The sequence below is a fragment of the Mauremys reevesii genome, linkage group 9 (genome assembly GCF_016161935.1).
Source record: "Mauremys reevesii isolate NIE-2019 linkage group 9, ASM1616193v1, whole genome shotgun sequence".
NCBI lineage: Eukaryota > Metazoa > Chordata > Testudines > Geoemydidae > Mauremys > Mauremys reevesii.
The window spans coordinates 85,419,202-85,439,569 of record NC_052631.1 but is presented as its reverse complement, the minus strand read 5'-3'; the positions used below and the strand labels follow the sequence as shown (position 1 = coordinate 85,439,569).

Here is a 20,368-nt window from a genome sequence, read left to right as displayed (position 1 = left end):
GGGAATATTTTATATATGTCAACACAGACAGCTCAAAAGTGTTTCTAGGAACCTACAGTAGGGCAAGTGGACAACATTTTCAGGCTATCAAAGCTGCATCATCAGGACCATCATCACAAGAAGCCTGTACTGAGGCAGTTCTACCAGTACTGTATAAACATCCTATTCCTTTTGTCCAATATCTGCAAACACCATTCCTTGTTGACAAATGAGCCACAGTACTGGAGGCAGAATTTGCCTTAAGATTTACATTGTCTGTATGCCTGAGGGTGTGGGCTCAGGTAAACACTCCTGAATGATGGCCAGAGGCACATCCACTGCTGTGTACATTGTGATTTTTGTTGATGATGAATAACTTGTAATTTTCCCATCTGGTCTTGCAGAGAAATTGCATAATAAAGACGATAAACACAAGGAAATATGTTCTGTTCTATACAGGTTCTTATACCATGCTCATCACTATAATATCAGTGTAATGACTAGGACTCAGGCAGCATTAAGGTCTACATCTATGTCAGAAGGCATCATACTGGTGCTCAGATACTGTGATGATGAGCATGGGTATAAGAACGTATGAATAATAGAACAGAATGGATTAAATAGTGGGAAATTCCAACTTCCAATAAGAGAATAATGGAAAGAATGAGAGAGGAAACAAGTTTTACAAGTAGGGATAGGAGGTCTAATGAACTGCAGAAATATTAACTTACTTGAAGCAAAGATTCATTCTGCATTTTACTCAGATAAAATATGTGAGAACTGCATGAAAATGGGTCAAAAGCTTTTATTAATAAGGACCTTATTTGGCATCATTTTTTGCTTATCTTGCTTGTCTCTTGATCCAGCTGAGTTTAGTGATTGTTTATGAAATAGAGTGTTCTCTCTCATGTACTGTGTGTGTAAAGTCTGACTTAGTCAGCACTGTAAAGCCAGAGCCTTTATTATAAACTCAGAGGAACAGGAAGGCAAGGTGGTGTTCCTTTTTCTCTCCATCCTGACAAAACAACAAAGGATCTATTGATTACATTAACAGCACCAAAAAGTTCAACTGATTTTTTTTCTTATGAAACAGAATAGGCAACCATTTCTTTCCATACTGAGAACATGAAAATGTTAAAGGGTCACTGTCGAGATGGATTAGAGGGATCTACTTGAAAGTTGTCTTTCATTGTTGGTCTTACCTCCAGACCATTTACTACCATATCCAGAAACGATAAGCAGTCCTAAATGTCCTACTTACTGATTTATATAATGCAAACAAACTATTGCATTACCCTGTGTGACTTCAGCGAAACCATGATTCACCACTTTGTTCATACTGAGTTGCTCAGCAAGTAGGATATCAGCAATACAGAAGTCACTGGACTGTTTGTCTATATAGTCTACGGTTCTGGTTCTGGAAGAGATTAATACCTGATCCTTTAGAGGAAGGCTTAAGTAATATCCCATAATGCATTCAGGTCTTGATCCAAAGCCCAGTGAAGTCAGAGTTCGTCCACTGACAATAGGCTTTGGATCATGCCATCCACACACTTAGACAAATATAGTATGTGTTTGGGATTGTAGCAAGGGTATGGGCTACACCAAAACTGGTTTTAAGAAAAGCACATGACGAAACAGGAAGGGAAGGAATATAATATGGGATCACCTTTTAGAGACAAAACAATTTTCAAACCATACAATTTTGACACTAGTCCACTAATTTAACTTAGTATTCTTCTGTATTTTAAGAGCATCATAATAAAATAGATGAACTGCTTCTTGTGGAAAATATCATTAAAAACTAGTTATTAAAAGCTTTATTTCCAAAAAGCCTAAGATATTTCCAATGCAATGCAGCAGTTGGCTTTCTTTTGGCCAGTCACACACATTGAATTACAAGGCATAAAGGGGCTGGGAGAAGGAATGATGATTCTGGTCATGTATGCTATGAGGGTAGAAAGATTTTGTGCTCCCCTCTGGCATTTTGGGTAACCTTATTTAGATTGGGCAGGCACCTTGGGACCTGCTTCTGAGAGGGGTCTGCCACTTTAATTAGAGGCCATTCCCTGCATCTCCTGGAGGAAGTGTTCTCATGGATAATATTAACACCCTAGGCCCACTGTTCCTATAATATGATTTCACCAATTATCAGTTATCAGAGATTTAATGTTCAGGCTTGGCTTCAAATTGCACCAAGTACATATATATCCCTATCACAAGTGTGCTACATGGGCAGTTGCTAGACAACCTGCCAGTTTCTATCTTGGAGGGATAGAGGCATCATCATGCATCCGACGAAGTGGGTATTCACCCACGAAAGCTCATGCTCCAAAACGTCTGTTAGTCTATAAGGTGCCACAGGACTCTTTCAGGCATATCCCACACTACTGAAATATGAAAAGCTACTGTAGCAAATGAAGACTTCCATTTTATTTACTTCCAGCTCTGGGCAGGTGGCTCTGTATCATTTTAAGGAGTCTATGGCCAGCTTCTGCAGTGGGCAAGGTTCTTAGTTTTCTTAAATAGGGATTAGACAGGCATATTTCCAGACTATATAATTATTAACACTCACATTGCACAGGAGGTTATTTTAAATTAAAGTACATCTAAGAGAAAAAAAATCTAATCTGAAAAAATTGGATCTTGCTATGCCTCAGTTCCCCATCTGTAAAATGGGGATAAATAACATTCCCTTTCTCTCACCTTCATTGTCTTGTCTATTCAAGACTGTAAGCTGTTTGGAGCAGGAGCTGTATCTTACTGCATGTTTGTACAGGGGCTACAATAATGGAGTCCTGATCTTAATTGGAATCTTTAGACATTATCAAAATGCAAATAAATAAAAATAACAGGAAATGCCGGAGGTCACTGTATCGAAAGATACATGGCATTTGTTTCCTTGTGTGGATGGAGTCAATATTCATCCATCGGAAAACAATCACTCACCATCTTGATGGTTACCTGAATCGGCTGGAGACTTGCTCCGGCGCATAGGGGCTGGACTCTTTGTTGAGCTCTTCTGAGGAGTTGGGGACGACTTGCTGCCTGGAGTAGTCGGAGGATTCCCTTTCATTACACGGCACTCTAATAAAATAAAAGACACGCATATTTAGTTCTCTTATTGACTTTGATTGCTAGGGCCCTTTACCCTGTGGAAAGCACCAAGAGCACAAGGGTGTATTGTAAATCTAATGAAAGAAATACAAGACAGCACAGCACTTCATATTTTCAATTTGCTTTACAAACACTGGGGAAGATTCAACACCTCTGAGCACAGGAGGCAGCTGGCATTCCCACACAGCTATCAGATTCGCCCTGGGGGATGGCAGCGTTAAAATCCAGCAGAGCTCACTTGTCAGAGGTGCTGATTCAGTGCCTGCCTAGGTCAGTTTCGTTCCCCTGACAGAATGGAGTTGCAAGTGGTTTGCACTTCTATGCTCTTACTGCAGGCAAACGTACCACTGGCATGGCCCTACAGCTCTGCTGTGCTGGTTTCCACTGGCTCACCCTAAGTGATGAATCGGGTCCATTAACTAATTAATCTCTGTAGCATATTGACAATGGTTAGAGTGCACCGTGGGAAAAGTCAGAAGAAAGAACAATTAATATGTCTCCTGGCCAGCTGAGGCCAGGGTAAAAGGTGATAAAATGCAGCCCACACTAACCAGACCATGTGTAACAACTATGGACAATGAGTGACATTTACTCAGGTGCAGAAAACCAGCACAAGCCTCACTGAGCCACTTAAGCCTCACTTATGGCCCTGCATTAAGGGCATTAAGTGGTGCACAGACCATCTGCACCAGAGAGAATTTCACCCAGCCTGAACAAACCCTCTTCTGTGACTTCTCCAAGCTGCAGTCTTTTGGGAGCTGCACCATATGCAGATGTACAAAAATGAAGTCTCCTGGGCACTCTGCCCATGCTCTTAAACTCACAAGTAGATTACAGTCCAACTGTGTTTCCTTAAAAAATAAATGTGCTGGTTCAGAGAAAAATGTAAACACCATTTACGAAGGCTCCAAAGAGGCATAGAAATGCTACAAACCTTCATGGGAACTAGGATTTCAAGCATTCCAAATCTTGAACTCAGCAGTTACTTGAATTGGGAGGTACCTGGAAGAGTACTTCTCCACTTCTTAAAGTTATTCATTTCATCCAGATAGGGGGAAGATAAGACGAAGAGGATTTCCCCTTTGTTAAATGCTGATTAGTTCAGCCCTGTGTCCTTAGACCTAGATCTTCTACATGGATACCCTTAAAAATGGACATTACGGTGGTTTTCCAATTTAAATCTCCCACATACAACCCGTGTTTCATGGGGAAAGCTCAGCTCAGCCAGCATTCGTTTGGATTTAAAATCCCCTTGACTAGATTCCCTAATGGAAATGAAATAAGGCAGCACACAGAAGATGAATGATTGGTCAACCGAAAACAAGTTGTCTGACCTAAATGTATGTTATTTATTTATTTCTATATCAGAATATCTATGAAAATGTAATCGCCCGAAATTTTCTCCCTGGCTTGCAATGAGGCAGCCAGCCTCATTTTCTTTCTTCCAGACAGTTTGCTGGAAAGTTTGCTTTTGGGTCATGCAATATGATAAAAAGAGGAAATTATGCCAGTACTTTGCACTGTGCTCCAGGGATACCACGCAAAGCTAATTAGAATTAGCAATGAACCTGTTCGCTCTGCTGTTTAATGCCAGAAGATGCATAGTATGCAAAACCTGTAAATTAGACATAGGAAGGTTAAATGTTTTTAAAAGAATATGATATCTTATAGATGGTATTAAAGAAGCACTGATCGTGGCTCCATAGTTATAGCTGAGTTGATATATACCCCATTTCATATACATAAACAAAGGAAGGGATGGAAGGGGTTGCCATTAAAAGACAACAGTATTTTCCTATAATTGATAATGGAAATAATGGGGGATCTTATATGCCACTGTGTGATAACCATTGGTAAATATTGACATTTTAAAGGCAACCATTGTGTGTCTGTGTATCTAGACAGATACATATATGGAGGGGGGTTAAATCCTGACCCCACTGAAGTCAATGGCAGAACTCCCATTGTCTGCAATAGAGCTAGGATTTCATCCAGAATTTTTAATTAGCTTGCTATAAGACAGGCTCTTGCAGGCTAAGATGCTGCTGCCAAGATCAGTGGGTTCACAAGAGACACGGCAATTCTGGAAGAGTACAGGGTCTCAGCAACAGGAACTCGGCGAATGAACTTGTGACTGGCATTTTGGAGGGAAAAGATGACATTCATCTTTTTTGTACTACTTCTCATCTTGTCTCTTGATGTCTCATCAGACAGGACCTAATGGCCAGCAATCTGAGTGCACATCTTCCAGCTGGGGAGGCAGACATTCCCGTGACAAAAGAGATTGTAATGAAAGACATTCATTTGCAAGACATCAAGAAACACAATGATACTGGATCCCTGTGTTGTGTGATTTATAACAGAGAGGGATGCTGGTGGAGAATGGGAAGACGGTGAGGGCAAAAGGAACACTGTCTGCTTTTGGAAGTTGCTGAGCACCTGAAAATGTGCCTCTGAAAATCAGGCCAGGCTTATTTTTGTTAAAAGACATCCAAACTGGAAAAGTGTTCGGAATCCAGGGGCATAGGACCACAACACTCGGCCTCCTTTCAAGCTGTTCTGCTAGGATTTCACCCAAGCTGTTTTACAGTACGGAGCTCCCTCAGAGCTGCGTGAACTCCCGGATTTCAAGAAGAGCAGACCTCACTTGACTCTCACGCTGATATTGAATGCAAAGCACTGTTTGGATGCTAATGCTTTGTTGCATTTGTAGCATATAATAGCTCACAACTAAGGTTACACAGGATACCTAAATACCTCGGGTGTCTTGGGAAGCATCAAGCTGAAGTCTAGGGACCAAATTTTCTGCCCGTATAAATGGACAAAACTCCATGGAAGTCAGTGGAGTTGCACTAGTTGACAGCAGCAGAGAATTTGGCCCTACAGATGTGCAATCACTGGATAACTGCAAGCATCTGAGACCGCTAGGGTAAATCCTACAATTAAGATGTGTATGTTCCTTGATATCATAGATTTCACATCTTAGTCTATCATTGATACCTACAGCACTATAAATGTGGCGCTGCACTTAGACTGGAGACAACCCTTGATGATAGATCACCCCCAAAATGTTCACCCCTTTTCAACTCTTACTCCTGTTTACAACCAACCACAGTAGATAGTGGAGGAACCTTAGCTCATAACTGCCTTAGCTCCCATTTCATACACACACATATACATCTTTCAAACACAAGAGTGGAGATCATTTTGTGAGTCTGTTTTTATTACTCGGGGATGGAGTAACTGATACTATAATCAATCATATGCATATAACTAGGACGACATTTGCTAACAGATTATGTTGCTTTTCAATGAGTATAAAATATTAGTGCCTTTAATGAGTCCACCTATTCTGCCTTGTGGCAAATCAGTCAATGTCCATCAGATCACAATAGTCACTGAATGTCCATTAAGCCAAAAGGATGTTAATTGCTTGTGCTAAAAAAAAAGCAACAAAATACAAGCAACCTCAATCAAACTGAGGTGGGGTGGAGGAAAAAAAAAGCCCAAGTAGACAGAGTAGAGATCAGTGCGTGAGATATTACCGTTTTCATCCAGAGAAAAGTCATCCTGTGCATAGCGGAATTTTTCCGGACCACAGGCAATAAACACATCATCATCCCCAAAGAAATCGTGGAGACAGGTCACCTACAGAGAGAACAAAGTCATTCATGTTATTTTTAACTGTTAACTCTGATGTGGCTCAGCTTTAATTGACACATGAGGGTACTGCCTGCCTCTCCTCTCTATTTTTTCCCCCCAGCACTTAATTTCGGAAGCCTGTTGCACAACACACTGTGTACTCCAGGCAAATCAAGCATAAAACTATAATTAAAAAAAAAAAGAAAAAAACCCCAATCACTTTGCAAAATGCAATGACGTGTGACCTTTCCAATCTATGCAGGAGTGAACAAGCTAGATTACACATCATAATGATACAAATGTTCTTGGGCTACCTCTCAAATAAGAAGCAGGTGTGGTCCTTACAGGTTATTGATCTCTTTACTCGTGTTGATATTAGTACCATACTTCTCAGGCAGAGCCCACAGAATCAAAGGGACTACTTTGCAGAGCAAGGATTACAGAAAGGGACCCTGTGAGAATGAAATTGGGACTATGAGGTTTGAAAATGGGTGCAAATACTGATGGCTTAACTGTGCCATTGAGGTCTGGCCATAGCAAGGGGCAAGATGGAGGAGTGCCATCTCAGAGGCACCATTAGGAAGCATTCACCCAAGTGCCCCCACAGGTCCCAGGCACACAGAGACAGTGTCTTCCCTACTACACTACTTTGTGAGGTGCAGCTTATCCCACCCCCCTCCCCTCCTGCGTGCAGCATGTACATATGAGAGGAGAGCAGAGCAATGGCCCCGCCCCAAAGCATAGAGGCTGGAATTCTGCCAGGCCCTTTTGTAGGCCAGACAAGTATGGGGAAAGTTCCTACCCTGCTCTGTGATAAGAGCCCAGCATAATCTGGCCTAGAGCTGGGAATTTGCCCCAGGACAGGTTGTGCCTCTGGGAAACATTGTGCCTCCTTGTGCCCCCCGCTGCTTGACCACCCCGAATGTGGTGACACTCAGACAATATCGCATCTTCTCCCACAGAACCCCAGCTAACTAGGGTGACCAGATGTCCCGATTTTATAGGGACAGTCCCAATTTTTGGGTCTTTTTCTTATATAGGCTCCTATTACCTCCCACCCTATCCCGATTTTTCACACTTGCTGTCTGGTCACCCTACAGCCAACAAGGAGAGGGATAGCAAAGGGACAGGATGGGCAGAGTCAGCATGTGGTCAGCATGTGACGGGCAGTGAATTAAAGAAGATCATAAAAGGGAATTTCAAACGAGGGTGACCATGCTGCACTGCCCTCTCCCCACAGTTCAGTGATGGAGGGTCTATTCAACAGCAGAAGGTAATCACTTCCTCCTGACCTAAGGCAAATTGTGTTCCCAGGCTACAGGTAACAAGGATGCTGGGATACAGAGAGGGAAGACTGAGATGGACAGCAGAAACAGTCATGTTTATAAGGGCCTGAATATCTCACCTCTCTATTTTGCCATCCTAAATGGATGGAAAGAAACATCTGGCAACACATTATGCTCCAGACTCCCATCTCGCTTTTGTGCCCTACAGAGCCAGGGGGGAATGGACGCAATGCATCACCTTTGGGGGCTGCAGACCACAAATACAATCATGGAAACGGACATCTGGGAGTTAGGAAATAAAACAACCCAGGGCAAGCAACACACTGGCTGTTGCCGGGAGAGCATCCTGTCTGTGAGGGGTGAAGTGTGAAGAACAGTCACAGTAGAAGATGGTCTTTAATTAAAGTGTTTTTGATAGGCAGGTAACTGTGATTCCCACTACTGTTCCACCGATGACTGAGGTGGTATTAACAATCTGTACACAGAATCAAGGTACTTTGCTGGCTGGCCACAAAATTAAAACACTTGCTGGAGGCAATGGAGAAAAATGCAGTGTGCAGCCTTTGGGGGAGTTCCAGACAAGATGTCCCAGACCCCACTACTAGGTTCTAGGAAGTATGTCATAGTGGCTTCTCTGGTTCCAGAATGGGTTATGCTCTGTAGGGACATAAAGGTGAATCAGGTTGGTTTCCCAGTCTTTTGCCTCCTTGCCTGGCTAGGATTGGCCTGGCCAGGGGAAAATAAAATATGAAGGGATGAAACTACCGTCTATTGTTTTCTTCCTTGCTGTCTGTAAGATCACCTCCAGTTCTGGTGTGCACATCAAGTGTAACTCAGAGCAATGGCTACTTACAACCAGATTATGCCTTTTAGCCAGAGCCCTCAATAGTGGGAGGGTGAAGCCATGACGGGAGCAAGGGAGACATTTTGTCTACTGAGGCATGATGATGACTGGAGCTCTTCCATGGGAGGCGAATGCCCACGGTGCCTCCTTTTGAGGGATGCAGCATGTGCTCTCCTCCATGGTTAGCCAGCTCTGTGAGCATGGCTCTGATTTCACAAGCCCTTTGGGTGGCTTGTGCCCTGGAGGCACTATGAGAGAGAGTAGTACCTATACATAGCAGAACAGAGGAAATGCACCTGGGGCTGGCCCCTGCACTGGAGAGGGGGGCATTACACCCTGCTCCTCACTCGATGGGCACCGATACACAGGCCAGCCACAATCTGCCTTTGAATACAACCTTGGCACACAAAGGTATCTACAGTTTCCATCTTGAGTGAAAAAAGTCAGCGGGTGCCATTTTGTTAAACCCGAGTGCCCTTCTCCAAACCCACCCGAGACTTCGCGATGTGCAGTCCAGTGTCTGGAACCCTAGTCCAGCAATCTCCATAAAGCTCCCATAGACACTGATGACCCTGTTCATTTCAACTGGGCTATGAGAAATCTTTCTGAGTTACAAAGTTCATCATATCTCCGCATGAGGGGAACAGCTAGATGTCCTTGTTACTTTGCAGGCTGGTAACTTTACCCTTTCTACAGAGCAATCATGTTGCACACAGAGCTAGCCTGTAACCAGGTGCTCTTAGCACCATTTGCCTCATCTTCCCTCACCCACTCCTCTTCTAATGTTGGTTACATATAGGAATTGTGTCTTGTTCCATATTAGATTGTAACATCTTCCAGACAGGGATCTTAGCTTCCTGTGTGTCGTCCGGCACCTAACACAGTGGAGCCTCAATAGGATTGAGGCCCATAGGTGCTGCCGCAATATGAACCACAAGCAATAGTGCTCTTTTAAAAGATGGATGCTCTCTTTTGCTCCTGCATCTGCAGCTAGAGTTGTGACAGCTTAATTGCATAGTTACAGTGAAATACAGGATGTGATTACACAGTAACAGCGAAATCACTATGTTCATGGAGACTCCCCTGGAATCAGGGGTAATTACACAGTAACGTGTGCTAATACTATTGTGTTATCTCTTGGTAAGTGCGGTTAATTGGAGTCATCATTGTGCAACCACTAGTAGAAAATGTGTACATAAGGTCACTTGGGAGAGAATCTTATAGACTCAGACTGGTCATCAACACCCTGCCATTCTTTTCACCTGGCCTTGTGGCATATTGGCAGGTGTTCTTCTGAGGCAAAATTGGATGATGATACTCTTCCACCATTGCAGGCTGCCTTGAGAACTTGGATAAAGGGCAAAGTAATACTATTATTGTTATAAAGGGAGAAATGTTAACAGGGAGACTTGGGGAGACCGTAGCACACCAAAAATACAGAGAAATAAAGTGGGGAGGATTCCAGGATGAACCTGATTATAAAGGGATTAGGGCCCCTCTGAGAATCATGAAGGCATCTCTAGCTCCTTTTCTCTCTCTCTCTCTGCCTTTTCCTCACATTGGAACTTTGTTGGCCAGATGTTCCCAAAGTCATCTAAACTAGCCACCTTTGGGTAAGGAGTGTGCAGGCAAGGAAAGAACTAAATTAGAACATCCCTCAAAATTGTCATACTGGGGTAGCCATCAGTATCTGCTCTGGGTAAGGGTGAGCTCAGCAGCATGAAAATACATCTGCTAGAAATGGGAAAACATTTCAAACATTTTCAAAAAATTCAATTTCCATTTGTCATCAGAATTTTCCGGCCAGCTCTAACATCTGCTGTGATTTTTATACAGAATGCTGCAGATTGGCAGCTGATGGCTCCTGTTTTGGCATGTCTGTGTCATTCATGATGCAGTCTTTATAGTTTGCATGTAAATTTGAAGGGTCCAAAAAATGCGTTGGATAGACTGAAGATCAACTTCCTGGAATAGTTCATCCCTATTTATGCCCACTGATCTATTTGAACTAGACTGAAAAAGTTTATTTTAAGCTCTAAAAAATCAAATGTAAAAAGGCCTTTCAGCTATTCTGATAAGATTCAGCATTGCACACTGGTTATTACATCTAATTACAGCAGGAGACTGCTGTAGTTAGGGTTGCAAAGCAGTTGCTAGTACAAGCTTCTATTTTCCACACACACGAGATCCAAACACTAACCTTTAGGGCAAATGTCTTCTGTCGTGGGTTTTGATCTGAAGTAGAATTTGCTTGGCAAATTCTCAGCAATCACTTTCTCCCATGTTTGATTAAAGCCAGGTTGAAAATGGTAACTGTATTATTTTTAGATGAGTTTTCAGCAAAAAAGGATGATGTTTGAAACTTGAGACTTGGTACAATATAGCCCTCATTAAGGCCAAGAGTCTTTGCTTGGCTGGAAAATAATTGGGTTTGATTTAATGCAGATATCACCGTCTGAATACTTAGTATTGAGTATGTGCAATAGAAAATGTACTTAGGTCTGAGGGGCACACTTAAAAATAGATGCACTGTGCAGCTAGTTGAGAGTGTACTGGTTCATTCAAACCATTTCTAAGCACTGTTGCCAAAGCCTTCCAGATGAGATCAGGGAAAGTTCAAGCTTGCTTTTACTCTCTTCATGTCATCCTGCAAGCCAAACACTTTTGCTATAGCATTCCCCACAAAAAGAAAAAAAAACCCACTCAAAAGTAATAGACTGATATTCAACCTGAAGCACGATTGAGTATTCACATCATGCACAAAATCAGAGGCCTTGGTCACGCTCAGAGCAGGCTGGAGAGCTGATTTCCCCCTGAGTCAGCTTGCAGTGCATTTTAATTCCTGTACCAGCAGTTAGGTAGAGGGGGAGGCGAGAGAAAGATGAGGCAGGATGGCACAAAGAATTTAGCTGATCCACTGGTTGAGCTTCTAAATTGCACAAGCCATTTACCTCTACATTTGCTTTTACTCCCTTTTCCCCTATTTTAATTTTTTCCTTAAAAACCCAAAGGAAATTAACTGTAAAAAAAAATCTATCATAATGCCATGTTAAGGTTGCAAGATCCAGGTCTCATCAGGTTAGGAGATTCCAAAAGTTAACTCCTATGCAATGCCAATGCAGCCAAGTTCCACCTATTCCCTTATAATATGTAGTACAGGGATCGGCAACCTTTGGCCCGCGGCCTGCCAGGGAAATCCACTGGCGGGCCGGGACGGTTGTTTACCTGCAGCATCCGCAGGTTCAGCCGATCGCCACTCCCACTGGCCGGGGTTCAAAGTTCCACGCCAATGGGGGCTGCAGGAAGTGGCGTGGGCTGAGGAATGTGCTGGCCGCTGCTTCCCACAGCCCCCTTTGGCCTGGAACGGTGAGTGGGAGCTGTGATCGGCCGAACCTGCGGATGCTGCAGGTAAACAAACCGTCCCTGCCCGTCAGTGGCTTTCCCTGTGCCAAAGGTTGCCGTTTCCTGATGTAATATTTCCTATTTATTAAATATAACTCTCAGGCTAGTAACTTTGTTATTAATGTATGCCCTAAAATATAGCAGATGTGCAATGTGGCCACGTTGAAATTGTTTTCGGTAACCTTAACTTTTGAAATGTGCTGACTTTTGAGTGCTCGATCTTACAACCTCACACAGATACAAAAGACATCCCTAGGGACATGAGACCAGAATACCTGGCCAGGCAAACAATAGTGTATGTTGCACTCCTGGCAATTCCAGGATGAATTCTGCTTTTCTGAATTGTACCTGAAGCTCATGATGGGTAATGCAGATCTACTCCACCCTCAAGGCAGGGTTGTTCCTGACTCACACGAGAGATCCTTTAAATTGCATTAACGCTATTTTTATTTTTTGCATTTAATTATAAAGTCACATTATGGATCTTATTGTCTCCTTTCTTGCAATGTCCTGTTTATCTCAGTTTCTTGGTGAAAGTAATAAATATTTCAGGTCCCTAGTATGCCAAGCAGCGTGAATCATTTATAAAGTTTGCTTTCCACTTATGTTTACTTTAATCAGTTGTTCTAATTATATTTGATAATTAGTCGAGAACACCATGGAAATCCCAGGAGAAAGTAAACGCCAACAAAAATTTATCCCAACAGATATCTTGAAAATCATTAATTGTTCTAAATGCTGCATTATGCTGCTAGCTATGAATTTATTAAGGCATGATGCAGAAAACTGTTAACAGCTTGCTAGTTTAAGGACCAAGCTGCTAGCTGAAAAATGTTGATATTGATAACACCATTATAATGAAATAGTGACAATGCTATCAAAAGCCATGAGGCCACTAAGATTTTATTGTTAACATTACATTTCAATGGTTTTCTGTGCAGTAGGTAAAAATGAATTCTGCAATAGATAGAAAAATAACTTGTTTTCGTGTGTGTGTGTTTTTAAAGGAAAGCAATACATATAATGCTTCCGTCAAAATTTAGATTAAAAGGACACAGTTGACTTTAAAAAAGACCATCCTGCAAAGAAACATTTACTCTTTGTGTTTCTCCCAGTTTAGATAATAAAAGCGAATGAGGTCAATCTTACCAGTTTTGTTTATAATCAGTTTCACTCTCCGGGTCTTAGTACTGTGGTGTTTGGGTTGCAAATCCTGTGTACAAATGTTTATTCATTACAAAGTAATTGTTTCTATTGGATTTCATAGAAACATTTTAATTGGTCCAGATTCTGTGAGAGCTTTTTTAAAAAAACTTGATTTTACATCATCTAAAATTTGGAACAAATTGTTGTTGGCAGCATGTCCCTTTAAAGTGTCAATAATGATATATTCATTTTTTCCCCCAACAGAGTTGCATTTAGAAAAAACTGTGCTGGCTGGGCCTCTGTATCAAATATGTCTCCCTAGCTCTTTACTGATAGGCAGTGATGCAAGTAGAATTCATTTCTTATTGGTACTCATGGGAGGGACACAAAGGGGGGGGCACATGACTTCTCCATATGACCCGCCCAGGTGACTCCTCCCCGCCCTACCTCCAGCGCTCTCCCCGTCCCTTCCCCATGATCCACATCCATCTCATGTTACTGTGACTTCTGAACTGCAGGGCTCTCTGGAACCGCAGCAGCAGAAGGAGCAGAATGTGGGGCCACTGGGATCTGGTACAGCAGCCAGCTCCACCAGAGGACAGGACTAAGGGTGATGGGGTTGGGAGCTGTACAATCGTGCTGGAGGAGCTGCCCAACAGCCCCATGTTCTGCTCCTCCCGTGTCTTTCCAGTATGGACAACTGGTTATAAAGATCTTACTGGCATGGCGTACTGAACCAAACCGAACCGCCGTACTTGCACCACTGCTGATAGGCATCTTTGCATGACAGTGTTCCTTGCTTATAAGATTCATATTTTATTGAGACTCAATTCTGCTCTCCTTCCTCAAGCAAAATGCTCAGCAACAGTTATTGCATTAAATCAGGGCCCAGATCACTCCCCTTAGTTCTGTGCACTGAGGGTGTGAGAGATACTGCAATCTCACGCAATATCTTTGGGGACTATATTGTACTCAGTTTATGTATCATAATGCGTCAGCGATTGTATGCAACTCCATGGCAGAGGGTTACCACAGCTCCTCCAGGAACCAGAAAGAATAGGGAGTGATTAAGGTGAATCACTTAGGTTGTAAACACTTCCACAGAGAGTTCCACCCTGTAGGAAACCTGCATATTCTAGTTCAAAGTGGGTTTCCAGAGACCAACACACGAAGAGAGGCTTTTGGCATAAAAAGTCTGTGTTTAAACCAGTGATTCCCAAACTGTGGGGCATGCCCCTTGGGGGGTGTACGGTGGGAAGGAAGCACCCCCAGCCCCACTCCACCCCCAGCCCAGCTCCAGCCCGAGCCCCGCTCTGCCCCCTGTTCAACCGTCAGCAAAGCTCTGCCCTCATTCCCTCTCTGCCCCCAGGCCAGCTCCACCTCTAGCCCCAGCTCCTCCCTCATTCCCAGTTCTACCCCCCTGGATCCTTGTAAGTTCCCTGGAAAGGAGACTACAGCCTGGGACTTTCAGAGGTAAATACGGCCAGGGGAATCCCTGGTATTTCAGCTCCAAAAGAGAGCTGTCAGGGAGCCAACGGAAGGGTCAGTCTTTGGAACACTTGGCGAGATCTGCAAGGAGATCTGTCAGATTTGAGGGGAGCCCAAGACCCTGTTCTGAAGGGAGGCAAGGCAACCCCTCTCCCTGCTGTGATGATGTGAGTGGGATGTCTGTGAGGCGACTATTGAAGAGAGATCCTCAACTAGAGTCTGCTCCAGCAAGTTTTATTGTGGAAGGGGATGATCTGACCCCTAACCAGAGGCTGAGTGTCATATTGTTTTCATTACAGGAGTTGCAGGTGATCAGCACCTGTCAAGATGTGTACCAGTGGCAGGTTGGCCTAAAATACTGTTGAATGATAGGGATGGCAGGTGTTTATTCTGCAGTTGGTTTCATGACCTCACACTTTGCTGCTGTGGAATTGCTTGTGATGTCATAAACAGAGTTTTGTGAATTCATTTGGGGAAGGAACAGTAAACATCTGAATTACATGCAAATGTCCCTAATGACAACATGAAAGGGAGGTAAACCAGGAGAGAATACAGGCTATACCTGTATAAGGGATATGTTTTATTGTCTTCCAGGAGGTGGCAGTTTGTATTTTAAAACTACAATTCAATATCAATTGAAATAAATAAGAGGAACATAAACATTACATTACGTTATATCCTCCCTGGCTTTAACAATGTGACTTCATTTAAAAGTCTGAGTCATTTACCAGTGCAATGCCCTGCTGTGCTTTAAAATGGGCTTCTGATTAACCAGCACCTCCTGTTTCCTTTAGCACTCTGCAGAGGCATACAGATTATCTGCATGACTAATTGGGTGACCTCACTGTCATTCTGAAGCTATTACAAACATCAACAGCAATGGCAACTTATCTCTCTTAAATCCACTTTTTACAATTTGCTGTGTAGCAGGTGATAAATCTCTAGTGATCTCATGGCTGGCACTTTAGTTAGAGATCTCCAGTATTGAACTGCCCCATACTGTCTTCCAGGAATGTGGCTAGATGTAACACCTCTTTGAAAAGGAATATATCACAGGGGAGGATTAATTGAACTCTATCTTCTTCTCATTCTGGAGATATTATTTTGTCAGAGGTTCTTATACTTCACCAGCGGAGCCAAAAATGTTCTTGACATACTGTGAACGGTCAGTTCTTGTAACACGCAATTATTCACAACACCACCTTTAAGTCTAGGATTTATGCGTAGCGGCCTCCAAGCTTCAATCTCTTCCTGATTTGAGTTAATGAACATAGGAGAATATGAGCCATATAAAGTCTTCAGCGTGCTCCAAGTATGGATGCAAAGAAACTTTAGAATAGCACAGAACTGTCATTTTGGGAACCTTGTCATCATAAGAGGTATTAGGCAGAATCTCTTAACTAACTTGTTGAGACTGCACACGTCTAAGCATAAGACCTTGTAATGGGTTTCTTCTTCCTTTTCAAATTTTATTCCGGATGGTCCTCAATTATAGGGTCTCACTTACCCACATTCAGCTCTTTCCTGTTGAATACTTTAAAAGGAAGAAAGGAAGAAGATCTTGGCATTTAGGAAGATTCAGCAATCCCCATGTCTTTAGAGTTGTGAGGGTTCTGAGAAACTGGACTTCAAGAGAGATGTTATTCCGAGCTATCCATCTACTTTCCTCTGACTGTCACCCGTCTTCCACTTGGAAAATATCTTTAATCATTTGAGGTCCTTTATGGCCAGAAGAGGAGGAGAATTTCCCCTTTTGTCTTTCAACGGAACCTCTTTTAAGGCAATAGAGAATTATAGATGAATGCACACAAGTGAAATTGTATTACTGAGAGCAGAACTAGGGTCTCTAGCTGCTTTATTTAATGTTAAGAAATTCAACATCTCAAAATTGTTAGCTTAGCTGAAGAGTAATGGCTTATTTCAGAGGATTGCAAACTTAGCTCTTCTCTCACCACTTGGTCAGTTAGGTATTAGGAGACGTAGATAAAGAGAATGGACTAGTGCCTGTGTGGGGCTCAATGTAACTAAGCTTGATTAAAGTATAACAAGGACTTAAGGGCCTTGTTTGTGAAATAGCATCTTTTATGTTTGATAGGAGTGTGTTTATTTCAGAAGTGGGAAACCGAAGTCCTAATTACAAAGGCAGCTTCTCTCTACAATTAAATCAACCCGCAGTCAATAAAGCCAGGCGCATGGTACAGAAATAATAAACATGAAGACTTGCTCTTTTGTTATGCCAGACCCACAGTGAGACCTAACAAGGTCAGATGTCAGAGTGAATATCAGAGAATACCGTAAGTACCTAACTGAGTTAAAATGTGTCACTTTCTCTTTTCCTCAAAACCACTGAGTGCCTGTTCAGAAACAGAGAGCTTTTAGAAGATTTAAGGGGTTATTATGATGTAATGGAAAATGAAGAAGTTGACAATGGAATGTGCAAGCACTTAATATAATTTTTTAAACAGTCCACAGATATTAACACAAACCCAACATAGACATTACAAAGTGATTTACATTTTATTAGATTTTTGTTTCCTACACTTAAGTAGCAGAGATGTTTAGGTTTAATCATTTTAAATTTAAATATGCATACACACACTCAGTAGATTCCACATGTACATTTACAAAACCAGATTTACTCATCTGCCATTAGGGAAAACACTGCGCACAAAGTTTAGGCAATGGAAAAATGGAATAATCTTTTTTTCATATGAAGAATTCTAAATGAAAATACAAATACCTTTTTAGGAAATAGGTGAAATTAAATCTTTGGGCCAGATCCTGCTTGCACGGAAGTCAACGAGAGCAGGCTAGGACCATTTGGGAGAACTCATCATTCTACAGAAGTCAATGGCAAAACTCGCACTGACTTTAATGGAACCAGAATTCATACTTTATCTTTAAAGTTAGAAATAAATAATACTTGAAATTTAGTAACAGCATCTTTAAACACCGGATACAAATGTAGGAGTTGAGGGGTTATAAGGAAGTGCAATCAGTTCAGAGATCTTACATTCAACTGTGACCTTAAAACTAGAGGTGTGCCTGTAAATTATAAACTATGTGAGTGCAGAGGCTGATGCATACCTGTTATCAGCTATTCATGTTCGTAAGGGCTCATGTCTGTTACCTGTGCATATCCACTGCTAAGAGGCTATGTGCAGTTCCCCTATCTCTGGGGATGTCTTCCCCAAACTGCCCATCACACAGGAGGAACATCCCTGCCGCTACACCCTGGCCTCTTTTATGTGCCAGGCTTGCCCTGAATACCCATATGAGAGGATCGTGGTCCTGCCTTCTCCCTATCCCCTTTGGGGCAGTGTGTGCACTAGGGGAAATAGGGAAGAAGTAGTCCCTGCATTCTGATTTCAGGGACTGCAATCTTTCCCCCCCAAAACAGCCTGAAGTGGGAGTTTTGGTTTTTTTTTACATTAGGCAGTAAAAATCTCAGCCTCTCACATTTACAGGGTGTGAATTTTCATTTATGCCTGGATTTTGGGGTAACAAAAATAGTCTTCTTTTGGGGCACATGCTTTAGTCTTTAGGTTCTTTCCTTACTTCTTGGCTGGTTCATTTTAACTGGAAAGTATCTGGCAGTTCTAGCAATTTATATTATGATTCCCACTTTCATTCAGCGTGGTGTTTTCTTTGATATGTTATGGGAATCTACTAACCAATGGAATGTTTAGATTATATTTGCATATTTCTAAAACAATCATATATCTTTGTGGGGGTTTTTTAGTCAGTGATAAAAACACATATTGGGAAAGAAATAAAAGAATATTCTATGGATTTTAAAGGACCATATTCTGACACCCTTGCTCATGCTGAACAGTAGTGTATTTCATGAGTAGAAACATAGAATCATAGATTATTAGGGTTGGAAGGGACCTCAGGAGATCATCTAGTCCAACCCCGCTCAAAGCAGAACCAATCCCCAAATGGCCCCCTCAAGGATTGAACTCACTATTTGTGGACTAAGCAGTGACTCAGTTGGAGTAAGAACAAAAAAATCTGGCCACAAGTTATTACTCGGGACCAATTCTGCAACATTTACTTGCACTCAATAGGTATTACTCACACAGGTACACTTGCTGAAGTCATTGAGATTATTTACATGAACAAGTGCTACTCTATGAAAGGGCCTTTAGTATTTAAGTCCTGGCACCATATCAATTTTAAATAAAATAGATTGAAACCTGGCCATTAGCCAAGCTGCTCAATATCTACGTGAAATTGAATTCAATGTGTCTGGTGAACTTTTGGTGCCTCCAAAACATGAGAAATCCAATTATCCACTGTCAGAACGGTTAGTTCGCTCTCTCAATACCATATACACGTGGCCTATGGGTAAGACAGTTTGGAATGCTGGAGGAGTTTAGGACATATAGAAGAAGCTAGTTTTCGTGTTTAAAAGAATATATGATTCAGAAAAGATATGCAAGTCTATATTCATCATCTATCACTCAAGTGTCATCCCAAGCATATAAATAGAGCCCTGCACAGATACAAAATTTTTATCGCATCTGATCCACGATAGTCCGTGGCTACAAAGTGGACATCCACAGATCCGCAGGGCTTTAAACTATAAAGAAACCTCTGGTCCAGTGACAGAGCCCATGAAAACAGAAATCTGAGGTGGGCAGGAGACATGCCATAGCAGCGAGAAAGAGGAGTTTCCAGCACAAATTGGCGCACTAAGTGAATCCTGGGGCCTTTTCAAGTGTTCTTCCTGGTTATCTCCCCTCCCCACACTTGTAAGGGAACTAGTTGTTTTGAAATATAAAAGAACAACATCAGAGGCTTCTGACATAACAAGTCAAGTGACACAGCTTGAAGTGATGGCAATGAAAACAAGGACACAATGAATCTCCTCTCTGCCCAAGCTGGGGATGAAAACATTATGGGGCTGATATTTCCATTTAACGTGATTTCCAGCAAAGAGTCCATAAAATCCATTGCTGTAGCTGATCCCATTGTGCATGCTTCAGAAAAAGAAAAAAAAGACTTTTGTACAGCTGTGGGTTTGTTTCTCTTTCATGCTAGGGCAAAGGTGCTGATTGATGATGGACAATTCAGGTAAATAGTTAATCTTCTTGTTAAAAAAAGAACGTAGGTAGTATTACATAGCACTCCAGATCCTCCATGAACACTGAATGAAAACCAGCCAACAAATCCCGACCACACTTGGTGAGATATGGTAAGGGAACATTATCCCTGATCTACTGATGAGGAAATTGAGGCACAGAGAGGCTAAGGGCTAGATTGTGGGTTTATCACTAGCAGAGTGTAAGAGGCAGCACATAGTTTCATTCGCCCAAGAGCAGACCATGGACCAAGTTATAACTCAGACTCACCCTTTGATTCTTGTTTCCCACTTGCTGCAGGGGAGAAGCAACCTGTGCCAGCCCTTTACCTGGTCCATATTATTCCCCCTTCCACGCTGCACCACTGAGACTGGTAG

The 20,368-nt window shown here is 42.2% G+C and overlaps 1 protein-coding gene across 7 annotated transcripts in view; it reads right to left on the bottom strand.

The window, feature by feature from the left end:
* Nucleotides 1-20,368, bottom strand: part of DCX (doublecortin) — a 183,452-nt gene that overhangs the window by 15,434 nt on the left and 147,650 nt on the right. For 5 of the 7 annotated variants that reach the window (XM_039488244.1, XM_039488242.1, XM_039488241.1 and 2 more), the window contains exons 7-8: nt 6,642-6,744; nt 2,929-3,066 (exon numbers count right to left, since the gene is read on the bottom strand). In XM_039488244.1, coding sequence (XP_039344178.1) covers nt 2,929-3,066; nt 6,642-6,744 — 241 coding nt within the window. The remainder of the gene's footprint in view (nt 1-2,928; nt 3,067-6,641; nt 6,745-20,368) is intronic. The other 2 variants (XM_039488246.1, XM_039488247.1) reach the window with 1 other exon arrangement.